Source organism: Phyllostomus discolor, chromosome 13 (assembly GCF_004126475.2).
Source record: "Phyllostomus discolor isolate MPI-MPIP mPhyDis1 chromosome 13, mPhyDis1.pri.v3, whole genome shotgun sequence".
Lineage (NCBI taxonomy): Eukaryota > Metazoa > Chordata > Mammalia > Chiroptera > Phyllostomidae > Phyllostomus > Phyllostomus discolor.
Genome location: NC_040915.2, coordinates 20,940,895 through 20,959,836, shown reverse-complemented (window position 1 = coordinate 20,959,836; position 18,942 = coordinate 20,940,895). Strand labels below are relative to the sequence as shown.

The following is an 18,942-nucleotide window of genomic DNA, read 5'->3' as shown; positions in this document are numbered from 1 at the left end:
TCAGCGGAGAGACCTTGACCAAGTCTCTTCCCCTCGGTGGGCCTCGGCTTGTCCACATGTACAATGGGGAACGAACTGGTCTTTAAGGGCCTTCCTCATCCTCTTCAGCATTCTTCCTCAGCCCCACCCACCCCACAGAGGAGTGAAGTGTCTGAAGCCAGGAGAGCCAGGACGGGAGCAGCTGAGTCTCGGTGTCCTTATCTGTCCAAAAGGAGCTGGAAAGCCCTGTGCTGCCCACCTCATGGCTCTCGGCAGTGAGGAGACAGGGTCAGCAGAATGACCTCATTGGGTTTTATTAACAATAAACCAGCAGAACACAGATGGGTTGGGAGACACCGGGAGAGAGATGGGCGCAGAGTCTGGCACAGCTCCACTGGGGCTCACCGTGTGCAGCAGCAGGCCTGCTCGGGCGTGTGCACACCCCACGCTCATCTCTCAGGGAGGGACGGACCCCCGGGCAGCCCCTTCCGGCCCCAGGCCTGGGGGCTCGCTGCCCTCTGCTTTCTGTCTCCACCCCCCTCGTGCCTGGGCCCCGCATGTCCTGGAGCACAGTGGGCAGCGACGAGACCAGTCAGCCATGCGTGTGGGCCATCTCCAAGTTTCCCAGTTGCCCTGATCATCCACAGCCAAGGCCCATTTCCCAGCAGTGCCTGGGGTTGGGGCACAGAGTGAAGACCACCAGGACAAGGCAGAAGGGAAGAGAGGGGCCCTGGGTCTTGGTTATGGCCCCTCATTCCCATCTCCACAGCTTGTGCAGGTCGGGCATCTCTCCCCTCTGTCATGGGCATGTCCAGGGCTCCCTACACGGAGGTCCCGCTTCTTTCCCTACCCCCACCTCCCTCACCTTAGCCCGGGCCACCGGCCCCTCTTGCTGCTCTCCACAGGCCCCTCTCCTCCATCCTGTCCCCCTAGTCTGCCCTGCACACTGACCCAGAACAACACTCCATCTAAAGCACAAACAGATCATGCAAGTCCCCTGCCCACCCTGTGTCCCTGGCTCCCCCTCCCTGGCAGTTTTCATTCCTCCTTGAACCTGCTGTAACCTGGTGACTGCTCCTCCCACCACTCTTCCTGCTCCTGCTCCTGGTCTCTGGCCCAGGCAGGCAGCCTCCTCCTGGCCCCAGGAGGGGAGGAAGAGGCTACAGTCGGATCCAGGCCTTGGCTGGGTCTGCCCCTTACCAGAGGCCTTCCCCACCCACCCTTCCCTCCTCTTCCTCCCTTTCCAAACTTGCCCATCCTCCAGAGCCCTCAGATCCCACCTCCTTCAGGAAACCTGGCCGAGCACCTGAACCCACAGGGGTTGTTCCCCACCCTGACTTGCTAATCCTCGATGCCTGGGGCCTGATGGGGCTCAAGATGCCCTGAGTGTCCCTGACTAGCTCAAGATTCTGGCTGTGACGAAGGGTGGGGGACAGGCTCCCTGAGAAAAGGATGGGGTCTGGGCCCTGCACACAGATGGGAGGGTGGTGACAGCTGCCCCGTGAGAAAGGGGCCTGGCTGGTGGGGAGGCCCGGGCTTCGGTCTCCCCTGCCAGGAGACCTCAAGCAAGTCCTTCCCCCTGGCCTCAGCTTCTCCACCTGTGAAGCGAGGGCTGACCTGGGTCATTCTCAGCTTTCTAGTGTGTGTGCGTGTGTGTGTGTGTGTGTGCACTTGCGTGCATATGTTGGGGGCAGATTTCAGGAAAGGCAGAGGCCACAAAGAAGGACTTGCATTGGGGACTGCATCACCATGGCAACCTCCCGAAGCCTCAGGCCTCACAGAACCCCAGAAGGCATGGCTGCCTTTGCACGGGGGCAGGACCTTCGGTCCACCTGCTTCCTTCCTCACATCATAGACTCCTCCTCCTCGGCAATCTCTCGGTCCACCTCAATGGCGGTATTCTCGAAGCTGGTGATGCCCCCGTACTTGCGCATGTGCACCATCAGCGGCTTGGGTGACTGGCTCCCGGCCAGTGTGGCCACGTACATGCCTGTCCGGTTTTCCTCCAGCGATGGGCCCCAGTCCATGGTCGGCCGGCTGGCCTGCTGGAGCCTCTGCAGCAGAGCAAAGACAGCAGTGAAAACAGGTCGTGCTCCAGGAGTGCTTCCTGGGAACTGGCACCTGGCAGAGACCTTCCCACGTCAACTGGACTAGTCCTGGCATCAACCTCGGGGATGGGAGCAGGGCTGCTCACCCCAGGGAGGGGGGGGGGTCACATGCCTGTGCGAGATTCCTGTTCTGCCAGGAGTCTGGGAGAACTCCTGGTCTGGGTGGCCTTGGGGCACAGAATCTAAGCTGTTTCCTCGTCTGTAACTCGGGACGCATGAGGCCGAGTTAGGGTTGTGCAGGGTGCTGGGAACAGAGTAAGGCCCGGCAGACGGTGGCTGTGGTTGTGACTACACGACAGCCAGTGCAGGAGCCCATTCTGGAGCTGAGTCCTACGGAGCTGGCAGCGTGGGGGAAGGAGCCACGCACCCGGAAAATGGGGGCAGGGTCACCGCTGGCCTTCCACGTCTCTGGCATCTGGCTTCATTCTGACTCTGATGTCTGACCTTTCTCTCGCCGAGCTCCAGCTTCCATGGAAGGAGGTAGCTGACTAAGACGATGACTAAACCCAGACATTCTGGGTTCTTGCTTCCTCAAACCACACTCCCCGAGCCCTCTGCCCTGCCCCAGACCCTTCAAGGAGGAAACACAACCAACATTAAGTGGAGCCCAGGGGGGTTCGTATTCACGGGAGAATGTGTGCAGTGCCCTTAGCCCGGGGCCTAGCACACAGAACCTTTGAAGAGCATCTGACCTCACTGCTCAGGACCCTGCCGAGGGCTTGTGATCGCGCTTGGAATGAAATCCTGAGGGCTCGCCACGGCCTGGCTGTCCTGGCCCCTGTCCACCTCCCTGACCTCAGCTCCTGCCACTCACACTCCGCCCTGTCTGATCCAGTCATGCTGACCTCTTTGCTGTCCTCAAACACGCCAGCCCCTCCTGCCTCAGGGACTTTGTGCTAACTGTCCTGCCTGGAATGCTCTCTCCTTAGATTTTGGTAACTGATCCTTTTGTCCATTTGATCAGGTCTCTGCAGGGACTGGAGCACTGGTCCCTGAAGGTGGCGCTCTGGAGCTGGGCAGTGGCTCCCCTGCAGCGCTCACCAGCCCCCAACAACACGCCTCTCCAACCGGCTGCGAGCAGCTGGGGTGGCGGAGCAGTGGGGAGGCACAGTAAGGCCTGGGAACTGTGAGCTTCTGGGGGCAGGGGATGGGGCTCCCCTGAGCAGCCCCTCTTCCTCCTCCCCTTTTCAGACACCTGGCTCTCAAGCAAGGAGACAGGTTTCCTGTGGCAGCACAGGTGGGGCTCCTGAGGTTCGGAAAAGGCAAGGCGCTTGCCCCCAGTTACGCAGCAGTTGGAGGCAGAGTAGTGTCTGGACTACTCCGAGAAGTGGCTACAGCCCGCTTCTGAGCGCCTGTCCCGGTGGAGACAGGAAGGTGAGTGGGGGCGGCTGAGGGCCAGAGGAGCTGTATGGAGAGTGGGGGCAGCAGTGTGCCGGCAGCAGGCTGGGGAGGGGGCTGCAGGGTGCAGGAGACCTGACTTGTAGCCGATTTCAATGGTACAAGTATTCCCACCAGTGTCATCCTCAAGCTATGAATGGTTTAATAACTAGCTAACAACATTCCTGAATATTTAATAATCAGCTCTCACGAGGCAGTACTAGCTGGATCCCACGCACATCTGATGGGATGTAGGGGTAGGAAGGGGGTCTCTAGGCTCTCTCTGGGGCCAGCAGGCTCATTTGGCTCTGCTCATGATGACAGCTGCTTGCCACCAGAGGACTGCACACCCATGGCCTGAGAGGTGGAGGGCTCTATGTAAAGAGGGGACCCTGAGGCTCAGAGAGGGTCAGGATCTCTCTGTGGTTACACAGCATTACAGCAAGCTCATGGACCCACAAAAGGTCACTACTCCCCTTGCAGATCCCTGTAGGTGTCTCCACAAAGCCCTGACTGCGAGGAGGGCTCATGCCATCATCCCTTTCCCAGGTCACCTGTGGGCCGAGGCAGGGCTCCCGGACACAGGAGGAGGGTGACAGCCCACTGCCTGGGGTTCCCCAATGTTGCCGTCTGATCTTGAGTTCCAAAAGGAAGCTCTGGGCTGGTGACCACAGTTTAAGTCCTTACTCCTGCCTTACTCACCATGGGACCTTGGGTCCCTTGTCTTCTCCCTAAGACAAGCAGGCATTGGCTGATACTGGTGGGCTTTGGATTGAGCCCCCTCAGTGGCCCTGTGTGATATGAGGGGCCAAAGGGCAGGCCTGCCCAGCCCATCTCAGCCCAAGTGGGTCTGAGCTAATTCATAGCTCAGGCTACTGGTTAGAGAAGCTGCTCTTAAAAGAAGCCTGCAAGGCCCTGGATACAGTGTTGGTGCAAATGTTTTCTGTTTTAGCAGGTGGGCCCAGGGCCAGGCCACAGGCCAGGAAGGCTGGGGGTAGGCAGGGGTGCAGCTGACTCACCTCCCAGAGCGAGCCCTCCTCTCGAAGCACAGCCACCAGCATGCCGGCTGGGATCAGGAGGCAGGACAGCAGGCCCATCAGGATGCCCAGCAGCTCTGCCCAGGCTGGGAAGCGGTAGCTGCCGTACTCTGAGGGCTGGTACTTGATGATGCTATACACCAGCAGGGCCTGCAGGTAGGGGGCTCCCAGCATCACAGTGGGCCTTGGGCTGGCCCCCGGGCTTACCATAGCCCAGGTCTGAGCTACCTTAAGGCCTGAGAAAGCCCAGCCCAGAGACAGCCAGTGTCTGAGACAGCCCAGTCCTAAGAGGTACCAGAGCCAGACCCGAGATGGTCCATGTTTGTTTTGGAGCTTTGGCAAGTCCTGAGCTCTGCTCTGAGCTCACCCGATGCCCAGCTCTGAGACAGCCCAGCTCTGAAGCACCCTAATTTCTGAGACGGCCATCCCTGACCCGCTGCAAGCCAAGGCTGAGAGAGGGAAAACGCAAGGCCCCAGCCCTAATGCCTGAGGCCTGAGAGAGCCCCACTCATTTTGTCAACCAAACGCAGGACTAGACTGAGCACAGATACAAAAGTGGGGGCATCAAGGGGAAGGGGAGCAGAGCTGATCCTGGGGCCCAGCCCACCTCTTGGCTCTGACAGAGGTCCACTCCGGGCCAGGGAAGCCCTACCACACTGAATGCCCAGAGGAGCCCTGCTCTTGGCCCTGGGCCCCCAGCCAGAAGCCCTCCCCCACCCCAGTTACCAGGAGCGTGGCTGGAGACAGGAACAGCCAGCAGGCCCTGAAGTAGAGGCCCGGCTTGAAGCCCAGCATCATGTGGATGTCCCGGCAGAACCTCTGGATGCCTGAACAGGGGAGGAGAGGAGGATGGCCCCACCCACAGGCCCCGCCCATACTCAGTAGCCCCTCCTCCACCCCAATGGCCCCCACCAGAAACCCTGGCCCTTGGGACCAGGGACCCAGTTGCTGGGGGGCTCCAGGGTAGACTCCCATCTCCCACTGTGGGGAGCCTCATCTCCACCTCCCCCGGCCCCTCTCACCATATACCCGGGTGACAGCGAGGCACGTGGTGATCACCACCACCATTAGCCCGAAGCTGGCGCTGTAATCGTCTAGAAGGACCAGCCAGTACATGCCCCCCTGGAATACAAGTCACAGCTCTGGGGTCCCTTCCCCACGGCCTGGCTCCCTGCTGCAGCCCCTCGAGCAAGCCGCTGACAGCGTGCTGCTGTCCGCCTGCCAGGCCCTCCATACACATCACCTTATCTGAGTCTCACGGCAACCCTAGGTACAGACCCTGTTCTGCTGATGGGAAAGCAGGTGCAGGGAGGAGAAGCCACTTGTCGTGAGCTTGCTCGGCAACTTCAGGAGTGAGGCTTGAACTCAGGTCTTTCAGACTCCAAAGCTAGGACTCTGGGTCACAGACCAAGGTGGCCCTTGGGAGAGAGGGGTCCCCCCAAAGAGGCCAAGGAAATGGGTGGCTTGGGAAATGCATACCCTGGCCATGGACATTGCTACAGGTGTCCTCCCAGCCTCGCCTACCAGCCACCTGCCCTGCAAAGCCACTCACGTCTGTGGTGAGGACCAGCCCCATCAGGTACATGGCCACACAGATGAGCCCTGAGAACACGGCCTTCTTGGGTCGCAGGTAGTACGGGAACTCATCTGTCACCGCTGTCACAATGGTCTCCAGAAAGGCAAACTGGAGTGGCAGGGGAGAGGAGGGTCAGAGTTCTGCCTCCACCATACACACACACATTCACGGATACACACACACAAACATCACACACCAGAGGCACACAAATGTGCACATGGAAACACATCACACATACACATCGCACATACACACACATACACATCCCACACACAGAGATACACACAGCACACCCACATCACACACACCATGAGGTACCCCTGGCATGGCCAAGGCTCACCTGACTGTCCAGACCGAGAGTCAGCAGCATGAAGAAGAAGAGGAAGGACCAGAAGGGGGACAGAGGCAGCATGGTCATAGCCTGCGGGTAGACGACAAAGGCCAGGCCAGGGCCTGGGCCAAGGGCACACGGGGTCAGCAGCCTGGGGCACATGGCAGGCCCCACACACATACTCAGACACACGTGGTCGCTTACATCCACTCAGGCAGACCCCAAGGTGCCCACTCACTGCACACCTCTGAGACTCTCTGGACTCCTAGGACACATGCCAGCATGTCGTCAGCGCTCAGTGAGCAGAAGTTGATAAAATAAATGCATTAACGATGAGTACATGAATACACAGGAGACCCAAATACAACAGTTGAATACGCTTATGTACACAACCACTCGCACAAACAACCCCACCAACACGCATAGGTAAAGCACACGATCACTTACACCATCGATTCGCTTGTACACAGATAGCTCAGTACAGCACATGATTCATTGGGACAAGCAAGGTGAGCTACTAAGATGTGATAAAACATAAGACAGTCTCATACAGAAGTTCATGTATCTCCAGACACAGGTCAAACATACTCATTTGCACACGGCCACCCAGAGACCAGCTAAGACACATTAGTTTGTGTGCACATGCATGCACACACTCACCATGCCCATCCGCAACCTTGCTGGTCCCCACGCAGGCTCACTTTCCCAGCCCTCGACACACCCCAGGGCCCTCTCCCACCAGGACCGGGCAGCCTGCCCACCTGCTTTGGCAACTTGGTCCACGGGCACACCCAGCTCCTGAGACATGTAGCCCAGCACGGAGAAGATGGCGAAGCCGGCCAGGATGCTGGTGATGGCGTTGCCCAGGGTGACGATGAAGGTGTCTCTGCAGGGGGAAGTCCGGGCGCAGGCTGTGAGCCTCACCCCATGAAGCCTTCCCCAGCTAGCCTCTCTCTTCCCGCTCCGGCCCCGGGGTCCAGCGGGCTGCACTGACCGATAGATGTTCTGGTGGAACGTGTTGTAGGAGGCAAAGGTGAGGAGACCCCCAAAGCCCACACCCAGGGAGTAGAAGATCTGAAGGGCAGCTTCGATCCACACCTGTGGCAGGAAGGATGCAGACGGAGGGCAAAGAGAAGCGGTTGGCACCTTGTGGTGTCAGAGGGCCAAGGAGATAGGAGGGAGGAGACAGGGGAGCTGGCTGATTGGTCCAGGGACGGCGTGGGGCGGGGCCTGGCTCACGAGTGACGTGGGCCAGGAGCAAGCCCAGTTTCCACGCTTACACTCTGCCTCTCTGGGCCTCAGTTTCCCCAGCTAGGATCTAGAAGGTAATCTCTAAGCTTGGTCTCGTTCTGAAGGATGTAGTTCCTCCTCTAAGTTTTTCAGTAAATTCACATGGACGAGAAGCCCATGTAACCCCTGGCTTCCTTCTCAGAGGCAGAGGGACCTGGGTCTGGACCTCAGCGCTACCACTCTCCAGCCTGTAGCCTGAGCAAGCCGCCTCACCATCTGGAACAGGGTGGTGGGAGGGTTAAATGACCATGTGTATGCGAAGTGCCAGCAGTGGGGTCAGGCACAGTCATTTGTCAATGAGTGAGCAATGACAGCCGTCAGCACCACCGTTGTGGCAACTGCTATTCCTCAGGCCCTCCGTGGGGTCTGGACTCAGACAGATCTGGGTTAGAATCCCAGCTCTGCCACTTCCTAGCTGCATGAGTGAGAGCTGACCCCTGACTCTTGGGCCTCCGTTTTTTTCATCTGTAAAATGGGAAGATACTGTTTACTTCATAGGATCATTGAGAACAAGTAACGAAAGAGACAGTGCCGAGCACAGTGCCTGGTCCTGCGGACTCTCCATGTCAGCGGGTCCTACCCCGGCCCACTCTCTTTCCCAGGGATCCATGTTCCCACTTCCCAGCTCCAGGCTGACTGCCCCCCTCCGCACCCCAGCCCCGAGGGCCTCACCTTGGAAGACAACAGGTGGTGGAACTGGGGCGTGAGATAGAACTGGATGCCCTTCCAGGCCCCTGGGAGGGTCACCCCGCGGACGAGCAGCATGACCAGGATGAGGTAGGGGAACGTGGCCGTGAAATATACCACCTGAGAGTCGGTGAGGGGGGACAGGAGGCAGGGTGACTTCCTCTACCCTGCTGCTCTTCTAGAAATCCCTGTCTTATGCCCAAGCCAGGAATAGCCATCAACCTGTGATGCTTCTTTTTCCCCCTCCCTCCCTTCCTCCTCCTCACCCTCCACACATTGACCCCATCTGCAAAGTCCTGCCACTGCTTCCCAAGGCTGTCCCCAATCTATCCACTCCCTCCAGCTCCCCTGCTGCCCAGTCCAGCCCACCATCGCCCCTCCCCTAGAGGGTAGAAGAGCCTCCTGCCCCTCACGTCCACTGTCCCCAGCAGACGCACCCCACGTGGTCATCAGCCAGCACGATCCTCAGACATTGCACGTTCCCAGGCTCCCCTCTGCCCTGTCTCTGCCCGTGTCCAAACCTCCAGCCACGCCCTCAGCAGACACCACCGAGTCCCGGCTCCTCACTCCCTCGGCTCATGCTGTGATTACTTCTCCCTTCTTTCTAAACGCTTTCTTCTCTGGTTTCGTAATGGTTCTCTTCCAAGTGGAGAACACTTCTGAGCACTTTGCAGAGGGACAAGTTCTAACTTATAAATGATTAAGTAAACCATTCAGGTTTCCAAGTCCTTCTGAAACAGCTTTATGGCCTTCTTGCCCTTTATAACCTAAAGTGGACACCTGTGGCTCTGTCTGCTCAATATCTCATTGACCTTCTTTGGATAACAGTCCCCTGACTTTCCCTGCCCCACCTGACTTCATTCCCAGCTCCGGGGGTGGGCCCGTGACCCAGGCCCTGCACTCCACCCTCCTGGCCACAGTGACTGGTTCAGGGATTGGTACTGCAACCCAGCTTACCCAGTGGGACTCACTTCTAGGATTTTGCAAACTGGGGAAGGGGAGAACCCTTCCCTAAGCAGGTACAGCATAGCCCAGAGCTACTGGGACAACTGCATGAGGAATGAAGCCTGAGAAGGAAGCCACTCCAGAGGAAAGCACTACTGAGAGGCTGTGAGAACAACATTCCTAATAACAGTAATTGAAGCTCTAGATCCAGCCATGCCTGAAGCACACACTCTGGACTTTCCAATTGAGTGTGACAACTGTGTTCTGGTCACTGGCATCTCAAAGAGCTCTGACTCATATAACCACTCTCAAAGCATTCAAGGAACACCCGCTAAACCCCTTCAAAGTGCCAAGCACTGGATAAGGATACAAACTTGAATAACAAATAGAGCCTGCCCTTGGCAAGTTGCTAGTCTAGTGAACCGGCCTAGCCACTGCCATCCTCACCTCCACGTCTTTCTTCAGGCAGCGTCCCCTTCCATCCCCAGCTCCATGCCCTTTCCCTTCCCCTCTTCCCAGTTGAAGCCTACTCATCTTCTTAGGTTCAATCCACGCCATGCCTCCTCCAGGAAGCCCTCACCCCTCCCTCAGGCCCCTGGGCCCCTCAGCCCTCACCTTGCCTGAGGACTTCACGCCCTTGAGGATACAGAGGAACACGATGACCCAGGCGAGCAGCAGGCAGAGGCAGAGGTTCCAGCGGATCTCCCCGGGGCTGCCGATGCCCCGGCTGCCTTGGATGTGGAGGACATATCGGCTGTGGGAGACGAAGGTCTCAGTGTCCTCTGGTCACACCGCCACGCTCCACTGATGGGAGGAAAGCCGTGGCCAGCCTGCGAGGCAGTCCCAGCTAGTTTTCCTTTGATTCTGGTCTGCCCTCTGACCAGCTCTGCATCCAGGGGGCTGACCTCCACAGATCCCTTGCCCAGGCTGCCTTCCTGCTCCATTTCCAGTTGGGTTTGGGCTAGTGGGAGGCAGCAGCAGGAGACTGGAGGCTGGGAGGAGTGAGGGGTCGGGGTATTCACACACACACATGTCCATGGGCCTATGCACAAGTGAGTGCAAGCACACCATCAGCAGGCCCGGCTGTGACTGCCTTCTTCCATAGCAAGCTATTACTGGGCAGGCCTTCCTCCAAGGCTCCAAACCTCCCTGGTTCCACTACCCCCAGTCCCTCCACTGCCCCTTTAGCTCAGGGGTGGGACGGCCGACCCTCTAGCTAAGTCCTCATGCCTCACCTCTCTGTGTGCATTGCCTCACCTCTGTAAGGTCCCCCCGCTACACTCCCTTTGCTGAAGCCTTGTGAGAGTACCGCCTGCTTTCTGCCCGCACTCCCACTGATGCAGGGGCCTGTGGTGTTTCTATGGAGACCCCAGCAGCCGCTGGACCCTGCACGTTTTTTGGCTTTAAGCTGCAGACCCAGGCTCGTCCTTTCCCACTGGTCAGACGTACTCCTTGGCAGGTACACGCACTTTGGATGGACTTTAGACAGGCGAATGGATGAACTGTGTAATAAGTGCAGGTTGGAGACTAAAATATGTCAAGACATGGGGTCCACTTGGGGAAGATTCCCAAGAGCAGCCCTTGGCAAGGGAAGATTTGGGGGTGTCTGGTCTGCCAATGGTCCTCTGGTCAGTCAGTGGTCCATACCCAGAGACCAGGCTACTCCGGAATGTTCCAGAACAGGATCAAGCATCAAGGTTCCTTGGTTCCAGAACTGCCTTTTCCACCAAGCACTGGGCAAGCCTCTCTGTTTTCTCAGCTGCAAAGTGGGGCTTTGGGACAGGCCGATGAGCGGTGACGCCCCACACCCGCCACTCGTGGGGGCTCGCAATCTGCCTGGCTCTGTGGCAGGGTCTTACCTACATTCCCTGTGTGACCCTCACACAGTCCCTTCCTCTACCATAGTCCTTTCTCTCCCATTAAGCCAAACAGAGAGGGTCCTTACCATGTGGTCCTGGCTGATGTTACGTTCTTTACCTGCTAACGACAGTCACTGCTCAGTAAATATTAATTGAAAGAATGAATAAATACATGAGCGACTGGCTGGATGACACCCTGTAAAGTAGGGATTATTGTCATCCCCTCCTATAGAGGTAGAAGCTGAGGCTCCAAAAGGTTACCATTACTGTTATCATCATCATCATCATCATCATCATCATCATCACCATTATCATCATCAGCTAGCATTGATTGACCACTTGCTATCCACCAGGCTGAAGGCAAAGTTTACGTGCCTTCTTTTCTCTCATCCTCCTGGCAACTCTCTGAAATACTGTCGTCATATCTGCACTACAGATAAGGCATCCGAAGCCAAATACATTGCTTAAGGTTGCAGAGCTGGTCAGGTGAAGAGCCGGGATTAGAACCCAGAGTCCACAGGACACCGGCCACTCTGCGGTGCATGCTGGGCACCTGGGGGACACGGATCCGTTCCCACCCTCCCCTGACCCCACGGGGCCCGGGCCCCCCAGACCTCCAGTACTCCTCGCTGGGGCTGACGGTGCCGGTGAGGTTGAGGGGCAGGACCCCGTTGCCATCCTTGGAGCCTCTGTGCTCCAGGCAGAGGGCCGTGTTCCACCAGTTGCCACAGTGCTGCCAGGGCAGGTCACTGGTGAGGGAGGCGAAGAGGTAGAAGAGGACGTAGGCGATGATCATGTTGTAGTAGATGGCCACCAGGCCCACGATGAGCAGCATGGCTGCGCCGGCACCTGGCGGGGGGGATGGGTGCTACCCTCAGGCCAACGCTTCCCGTGGGCCGGGCCGTGTCTCCTCTGCGAAGCCATCCCTTTCTGGAGGTTGAGAGGGGCAACTGCCCTGCCTCCCCCAGGCCCAGACTACCCCGGGGACCATGGAGGCCTCACCTTTGAAGAGGGGGCTGATTTTCCAGACAGCCAGGGGCCCCAGGCTGGAGAACTGGCCCAGAGAGAGCTCGAGAAAGAAGAGGGGGATGCCGCAAATGGCCAGCATGAGGAAGTAGGGCACAAGGAAGGCACCTGCGAAGAGGAGGGAGGGTGGGTAGGGTCTCAGTGGGCCGCCCCCGCCCCACGGCCGAGCTCCAGCCCTGCCCCTCCCCTGACCAGTGGCCACTGCCTGCAACCTGCTGGAGAATTTCTCCTGTGGCTTGGGGATGTCTTTTTCTTCTTCTTCTTCTGTAACCACCAATCACTGAGGGCCAAGGGGAGGGCAGAGGGGATTCATTCACCTCTGTAGCCCCAGCGCCCAGGCCAGGGCTGGGCTCAGAGAAGACACTGAGCGAGTGAATGAACAGATGAGTGAGTGAATGAGTGAGTTCCCTGTTGAAGAAGGTGCATACTTCTCAGTGTAGAAATCAGCCCTCCCATCTCCCTGCCTTTCCCTTCCCCGTCTTGCCACCTCGGATGCTTGCAGCTGCCACCTGCGGTCCCATGTGCCCAGCATCCCTTCCTCCTTCCTTCTCATATTGGCAGCCGACTCCTTCAGAGAACTTCCCACCACCATATGGCTCTGGAGGGGCTGCCAGTCAGACCAGCCAACCCCTGCCCACCTCCTGAGGGGCACATATCTCAGGTCAGGCCAGTTAGAGACCTTCCCTGGGATTCTAAGTAGATTTATTCAGAGACGCAGTTCTGAGGGTGAAGTCATCCCAGAGCTGTCTCTGGCCACCCCAACTGTAAGGATGAAGCCTGTCCCAGGAAAAAATGAGGTCAGCACGCAGAGGGAAGGAGTCAGGAAGTGGGTGGGGCTGAGGATGGGAGCAGGGAGAACTGGGGATGTTATGGAGTGCCTGGAGCCTCAGCGGCCAGCTCCGGTCCTCCGCTTCCCGGCCGCATCGGTGCATCTGTCCTTGCTTCCTCCAGTTCTATTTGGATTTCTGTCTCCCTGCCAACATGCACTTCTTCCACGAGTTTGGTAGAGGTGGAAGAGATATGGAGTGCTGGTGGGTGTGCATTGGCTCTGCAGAAGACAGCCCCGGGTGGGCTGCTGGGTTGGCCACTGTGTGACCTTGGGCAAGGAACCCGGCCTCTCCAAGCTCAGGCTTCCCCATCAGAACAATGGTGCTCACCCAGGAGGGCTGCCATCAGGGTTAATGGAGACAGGCGTGGGGACCCCACGCCCAGGGCTGGCAGATGGTGAGTGCTCAACCCCAGCTAGTTAATAAGACTTAGAACGGTCGCTTGATGGAGAAGCAGGGACATTGGAGAATCTGTTTCAGATGGGAGACTCTGTGTTTGCCATCACAATGGAAGGAACCAGGAGCAGAGGACAGATTGAAGATTCACGAGCAGGAATTATTGATAGAACAAGATTCTGGAGGAGGTGAGGGGGGTGGAGGTGGGGAGAATACTGAGAGCTTAGTGATCACTGACAGACAGATACAGCTCTTCATCATGAAGCAGAGGCAGCCCCCTGCCCATCGCTCAGGGCCCAGGAAGTCCCAGTGCTTAGGACTCACTGTGTGGGTACCCACGCTGGGACTGAGGGAGGGAGGAGGGGCCTGGGTGACGAAAAGGGACAAGGCAGGTGAGCTCCCTCTTTCCAGCCCCAGGTTGCTATGAAACCACTTTCAACTAATTCTGTTCAAGGTCAAAGAGGAGACGGTGGCTAAGGCCACTTCAAACCTCAGTCCACCCGGAGCCTTGACTCATCACCGGGCAGAGAGCGCAGGCCCATACCTCCTCCGTTGGTGTAGGCTCGGTAGGGGAAGCGCCAGACGTTCCCCAGGCCCACACAGTAGCCGATGCAGGACAGCAGGAAGTCCAGCTTGCCTGTCCAGTTCCCCCTGTCCGCAGCAAAGTCCACATCCAGGTCTACATCCCCCTGGTCACTGGGGGTCATCAGCAGGTCTGGGGTGACGGGCTGCCAGTAAGAGAGACCAAAAGGATGGAGGAGAAAGGGGAGATCAGGTTGGAACTGAGACCACCAACACAAGCCCATGGACCCCAACAGGGCTACAGGACAGATAGTCTGTTGGTTCGGACGATCGATTTCTCTCAGCTGGGGGAACGTGGTCCACATTCAGGAGCTCCTTGAGATTTCAGGTGACTGCAAACTCATGGGACCAGCAGGGTGGCTCAGGCACTCAGAAAACTACCTTGCTCTTAGTTTGGCTAACACAGAGGTGCAATCCAGGGGTGGCCCTGTTTGGAAGATGACGACGACAACGATCTTAACGACAGTCGCCATGTATTGAGCACTGACCATGTGCTCGCTGCACTCAACATTTTTACTCACGTTACCTGATTTCATTCTTACCTGTGAGCTAAGTGTTCATCTCAGCTCCAATTTAATGACGGGGAGAACCAAGGGCCGAAGAGGGGCCCCGACACACCTGAGGTGTTTACAAGGCTGGCTAGCGGGAGAACTGGGTCTCGGGCCCAGAGCTCACCCTTGTCTAGGCCCATGTCTTCACACACCAGCACTGAAGCTTTGCTCCTCCCTTCTGGGCACCACCTTCTAAGACAGACACAGACAGTTTGGCGCGTGTCCGAAGGGCAGGTGGCCAAACTGGAGGTTGTTCAGGAAAAGCGGTTACGTGAGGACAAGAGGAAGGAGCTGGGATCCCTAAGCATGAGAGGAGAGGGCTGGGAGGGACCCTGAGCTCCCCTGGAGGAGGGACCGCATTTACGTTCAAGGGGCCTACAGAGGGCTGTGCATGGCGGTTCCTGGGCAGGAAGTTGCTACTTAAGCGTAGCAACTTCTGTCTCACAAGGTCATAATCTTGCTGTCACTGGTGGACAGATGTGTGCGCAGAGGCGAAAGGAGGCCAGCTGTCCCGAAGGCCCCTCCTGTGACTCAAAGAGGGTGGGGACGTCCACTGGGCATTCTCCCTGCAGGCTGGAGCTAGGAGGTGGGTCAGCTGCTTGGAATCTTGGCCCCGAGCGATGTGAGTTAGCATGTCCATGGGCTGTCTGGGCTTAGGGCCTGGGAAGAACACCAGAGATCCTAGGATGACCACCTGAAACTCAGACAGCAGTTTCTAGAAGCGACTGCAGGAACGGGTCAGAAGAAAGGGGAAGCCACAGCTCTCCTGTTGCCTCTGTAAGTCTTGCCTTATGGCAGGAAAAGATGGACTTGCAAAGAAGGCAAATGGCCGGATGACGCCCATGGTTTTCAGAGAGAAGGGACTGCCTGCTCCCTGCTGAGGGATGGTTGGGGGAACAGTGACTCCTCTGAGCTGGGAGTTGGGGGACCACAGCTCCAGTCCCACGTCTGTGCCAATTCACTCTAAGACTTTGGGAAGGAGTCTTCTGAGCCTCAGTTTCCCCATTTGGACACTGGGGAGACTGGATAGGTCAGTGTCTCCAAAAACACACCCTTTGGGACATTCGGTGGAGCAAAGGATTCTTGATTCAAAGGAGTTTGGGGAAAGCTGGGTTAATTCGAGGTAAAACAGGGAGATCTGTTTTTGCTTGTTGGGATTCTTCAATGGCCCAATAAGTACTGGGACTCTCGAAATAGGGGCTGGCATAGACAGTGTTTTCCAGTCCTGTTTAAGAAAAGGGTCTCAAGGAGCTGGCCTGCTGGCATATACCTGGGGAAATGCAGGTCTAGACAATCTCCATCTGGTAGTCTCCCCGCTCTGATTTGTGAGGCAAGGTTTTCCAAAGAGACTTCACTGGAGACATGTGCGGAGGTTGAAGACCAGACCCGGTTCACGCCCAGGGGCTCAGGACATTGCCGCACCCAGGGGCTCAGGACATTGCCACGACCAGGTTTGTGTGTCCCCCTAAAATTGCCCCTCCTGGCACCAGACCAAGCAGGTGTCTTCACACAAATCAGGTGGCGACAGAGAAGGATTTGCTGGGGACCTGTCATATGAGCATTGCTGGGGCGAAGAGTGCAGGAGTCACAGGACTGGAGGTGTCTGGCTGTGGTGACAAGGTTGGTACATTAGGCTCTGGTGGCAGAAACAGTGTTGGGCTGACTCTCAGTGACAGTGACGACAGTCAGGGTGGTCCTGCCTGAGGCTAGCTTTTGGACCAGGACAGCCTGGCATGATTATGAGTGATGGTGGCAACAATGAAAAGCATGAAAAAGCTGCTTTTCAAGTAACTGGGCTCCCAGGGGTGGAACAACTATGTGCCTGGCAGTTCTTCAGCTGTGACCTTGGGCACGTGGGGGCTAGGGCAGTAGCGGCCCTCAGACCCATCTGAAACCTGCCCCTTCCCCTCGTGCCCTTGCCCCCAAGGCTCCCTCACCAGCTGGGCGGGTGAGCAGCAGCCCTCTGGAGCCGCTCCCTCCCAGGTGAGCTACAGGAGGGATGGGGTAGGGCCAGCTGACACTGGTACCGGGTGGTGACACAGGCCTGTCACCCAGTGGATCCCCAGCCCCATCCAGGCCAGCTGGCAGGAAGGCCGGTAGTGAGGTTCCTCTGATCCCTCCTGAGAAGCCGCTGCCCTTTCTATGTTCACAGAGCGGGTCCTAGCTCTCTGTTTCCATGGTGACAAGAGTTCCAAGAGCAGGATGCTGCCAGCTCTCTGTCCCCTCCTTCTCCAATCAGAAGGAAACCTGTTTCTGCTCCTGGGGCAGGGGATGGGGTCCTCCAAAGCTGAGCCAATGTGCAGCTCACCTGGAGTCCCCAACCCCACCCTGGAGGGAATCCCAGGAGCTGGAACAGAGGCTGGAACAGTCAGAAGACAGAGGAGAGCAGGGGCAGGGCCGGAAGCTTAATGAGTCAGTTCACACTTCCACCTGGGTGTGAGGTTCCCACCCCAGATACCCCCACTCCCTACCCAGAGTCACATGGGAACACACCTGAGTTTGGCAGACCTGCACCCCCTCTTTTAGGGACCAGCAGATACAGATCACCAGCTGTACCAGGGGCTGGGAGAGGCAGGACTGCCCAAGCCAAGGCTCTCATACCTTCTTCAGGGTGAGAGAGACAGACAATGGTTCATCACTGTGCAGACGAGACAACTGAGTTTCAGGGACAGGAAGGGAGGAGCCCAAGGTCAAACACTAAGTCAAGGGCAGAGCAGGGCTGGGACCTAGACCCCTGACTCTGAGCCCAGTACTCACTGCTGATACCTGGCATGTCCTGCCTCCCTGTACCCTCTCCCTCAGACCAACGGAGGGTACCCTGAGGCTAGGTGGCCCCTCCTGATGCTCTGCTGGTCCTAGGTTGCTCAGCCCACCTTCAGGAAAGCAGTGAGCTGCACCCCTCTATGCCTTGGTTTCCTGGTCTATAAAGTGGAGATAATGAGCCCTAGCTTCCAGAATTGTTGGGGGATTGTATGAGATAAGGCTTCCCACAACAGGGCTATTTACATAATGCGTGGCCCTGTGGCAGTGAGGGGCAGGGGTTCTTGTGGGGAGGCACAGGAAAGGGAAGAGGGGAGGAGAATGGAAAAGAACCAGGCAGAACTGAAGCCCAAGAGACCCACGAATGACCCTAAGAAGTCACTCACTTCAGGAATAAGAAAGACCCACCTATCGCAGTGGTTCCCCGAAGCTGCCCAAGGGCAGAGAGCTTGAATAAATGGGGGAGGCCCGTGGCGGGGGTGTGGTCAATAACAGCAGGCCCTACGGACAGCACCTGTGACGGGGAAGCCTGCTTCGGTGCTCTGACACCGAGGATGGACGGACAATGGTCCAGGTAGCTGAATGGACTTGTCACAGACTGAGTCCAGGGCGCCTGCAGAAATAGTAGCCTGGAGTTCTGACTCCTTGGCTGGGACTGCTACTTTTAAGCCCAAAGCCAGAACACTTTCCGCCTCCCCATGTCCATACCACTTGGCTGGGAGGGCCACCCCACAGGACCAGGTTGGGGGGGCTGAGGTCTGGGCCCAGGGCCCCAGGATTTGGCTGCCTCCCTCCTGCCAGCTCTCACCCCCATATCCCTTAGGGCTCCAAGTTCCTCACTCCATGCCTTTGCCTCCTTCTCCTGCTGAGGGGCAGCCTGGGGTCTTAGCAGGGACACTACAGCTGCCAGGAGGAGGAAGGGAGCGGGGAGGGAGCAGGTGGGGGGCCCCTGCAGGCAGGAGCGCCGGCAGGAAAGGCTGCGCCCCTGCTGGATCTCAGGGGCTGCTTCAGCTTAACAGTAACCAGAGGAGGCCTGGGCCCACGCCTCCACCCACTACCCCGAAATTTGTCCTGTTCCAGGCTAGTGCTCAGTTATTCTAACACACATGCCCCCCCACCCCATCACCCCTGGGGAAAATGGGAGGGGGATTGGAGAGGGGTGGGTGCCTGGCCCCAGCCACCCCTACCTTCCGCCTCCTGGGGTTGCAGACACCTGTTCGTAGGACCTGGTATAACGAACCCCAGGCCCAATTACACTACATCTCAACCCTCAGACTGGGGTGGGTGATATAGGGTGGCACAGACCGTGACCCCGCCCCCCCCTCGTCCGACCCGAGCAATTCAGGACAGCCCTGCTTCTCCCAGATCTCTGAGCTGGGACCAGGTGCCCTCCCTACCTTCCTAGGGCCTGGATGGGGGCGGGCCTCTGCACCCCTTTCTCAGGTGCGCCCCTTGTCCGCCCTCGTGCCCTACCTTTCGGAGTTTAGCTCCCTGGAGCTTCTTCATCTTGATGGGCAGGCTGCTGGGGCTTCCTGGCTTGGCTTCCCTTCAGCGCAGAGAGCTAGAGAGAGAGCGCGGGAGCTGTGTCGCCGGCCGGCAACGCGTCTTTGC

General features: G+C 57.8%; 1 protein-coding gene across 1 annotated transcript; it reads right to left on the bottom strand.

The window, feature by feature from the left end:
• Nucleotides 1-1,206: 1,206 nt before the first annotated feature.
• SLC6A7 (solute carrier family 6 member 7) lies at nt 1,207-18,942 on the bottom strand. The gene is made up of 14 exons (XM_028528282.2): nt 18,805-18,942; nt 13,983-14,166; nt 12,192-12,323; nt 11,804-12,038; nt 9,946-10,084; nt 8,371-8,505; nt 7,403-7,506; nt 7,170-7,294; nt 6,418-6,530; nt 6,054-6,185; nt 5,524-5,623; nt 5,228-5,328; nt 4,484-4,651; nt 1,207-2,033 (listed from the first exon to the last, which is right to left on the bottom strand). Exons 1-14 carry the CDS (start codon nt 18,835-18,837, stop codon nt 1,824-1,826), a joined length of 1,911 nt encoding a protein of 636 aa, XP_028384083.1. The 5' UTR covers nt 18,838-18,942; the 3' UTR covers nt 1,207-1,823.

What these genes read in the sequence shown, in the direction of transcription:
- SLC6A7 (XM_028528282.2), bottom strand. Translation starts at nt 18,837, where the DNA reads ATGAAGAAGCTCCAGGGAGCTAAACTCCGAAAG. An exon ending in CCCAGCGAGGAGTACTGGAG is followed by an intron (nt 10,085 to 11,803) that starts GTCTGGGGGGCC and finishes CGTCTCCCACAG; the next exon opens with CCGATATGTCCTCCACATCC. An exon ending in GCGTGAAGTCCTCAGGCAAG is followed by an intron (nt 8,506 to 9,945) that starts GTGAGGGCTGAG and finishes ACCGACTCTCAG; the next exon opens with GTGGTATATTTCACGGCCAC.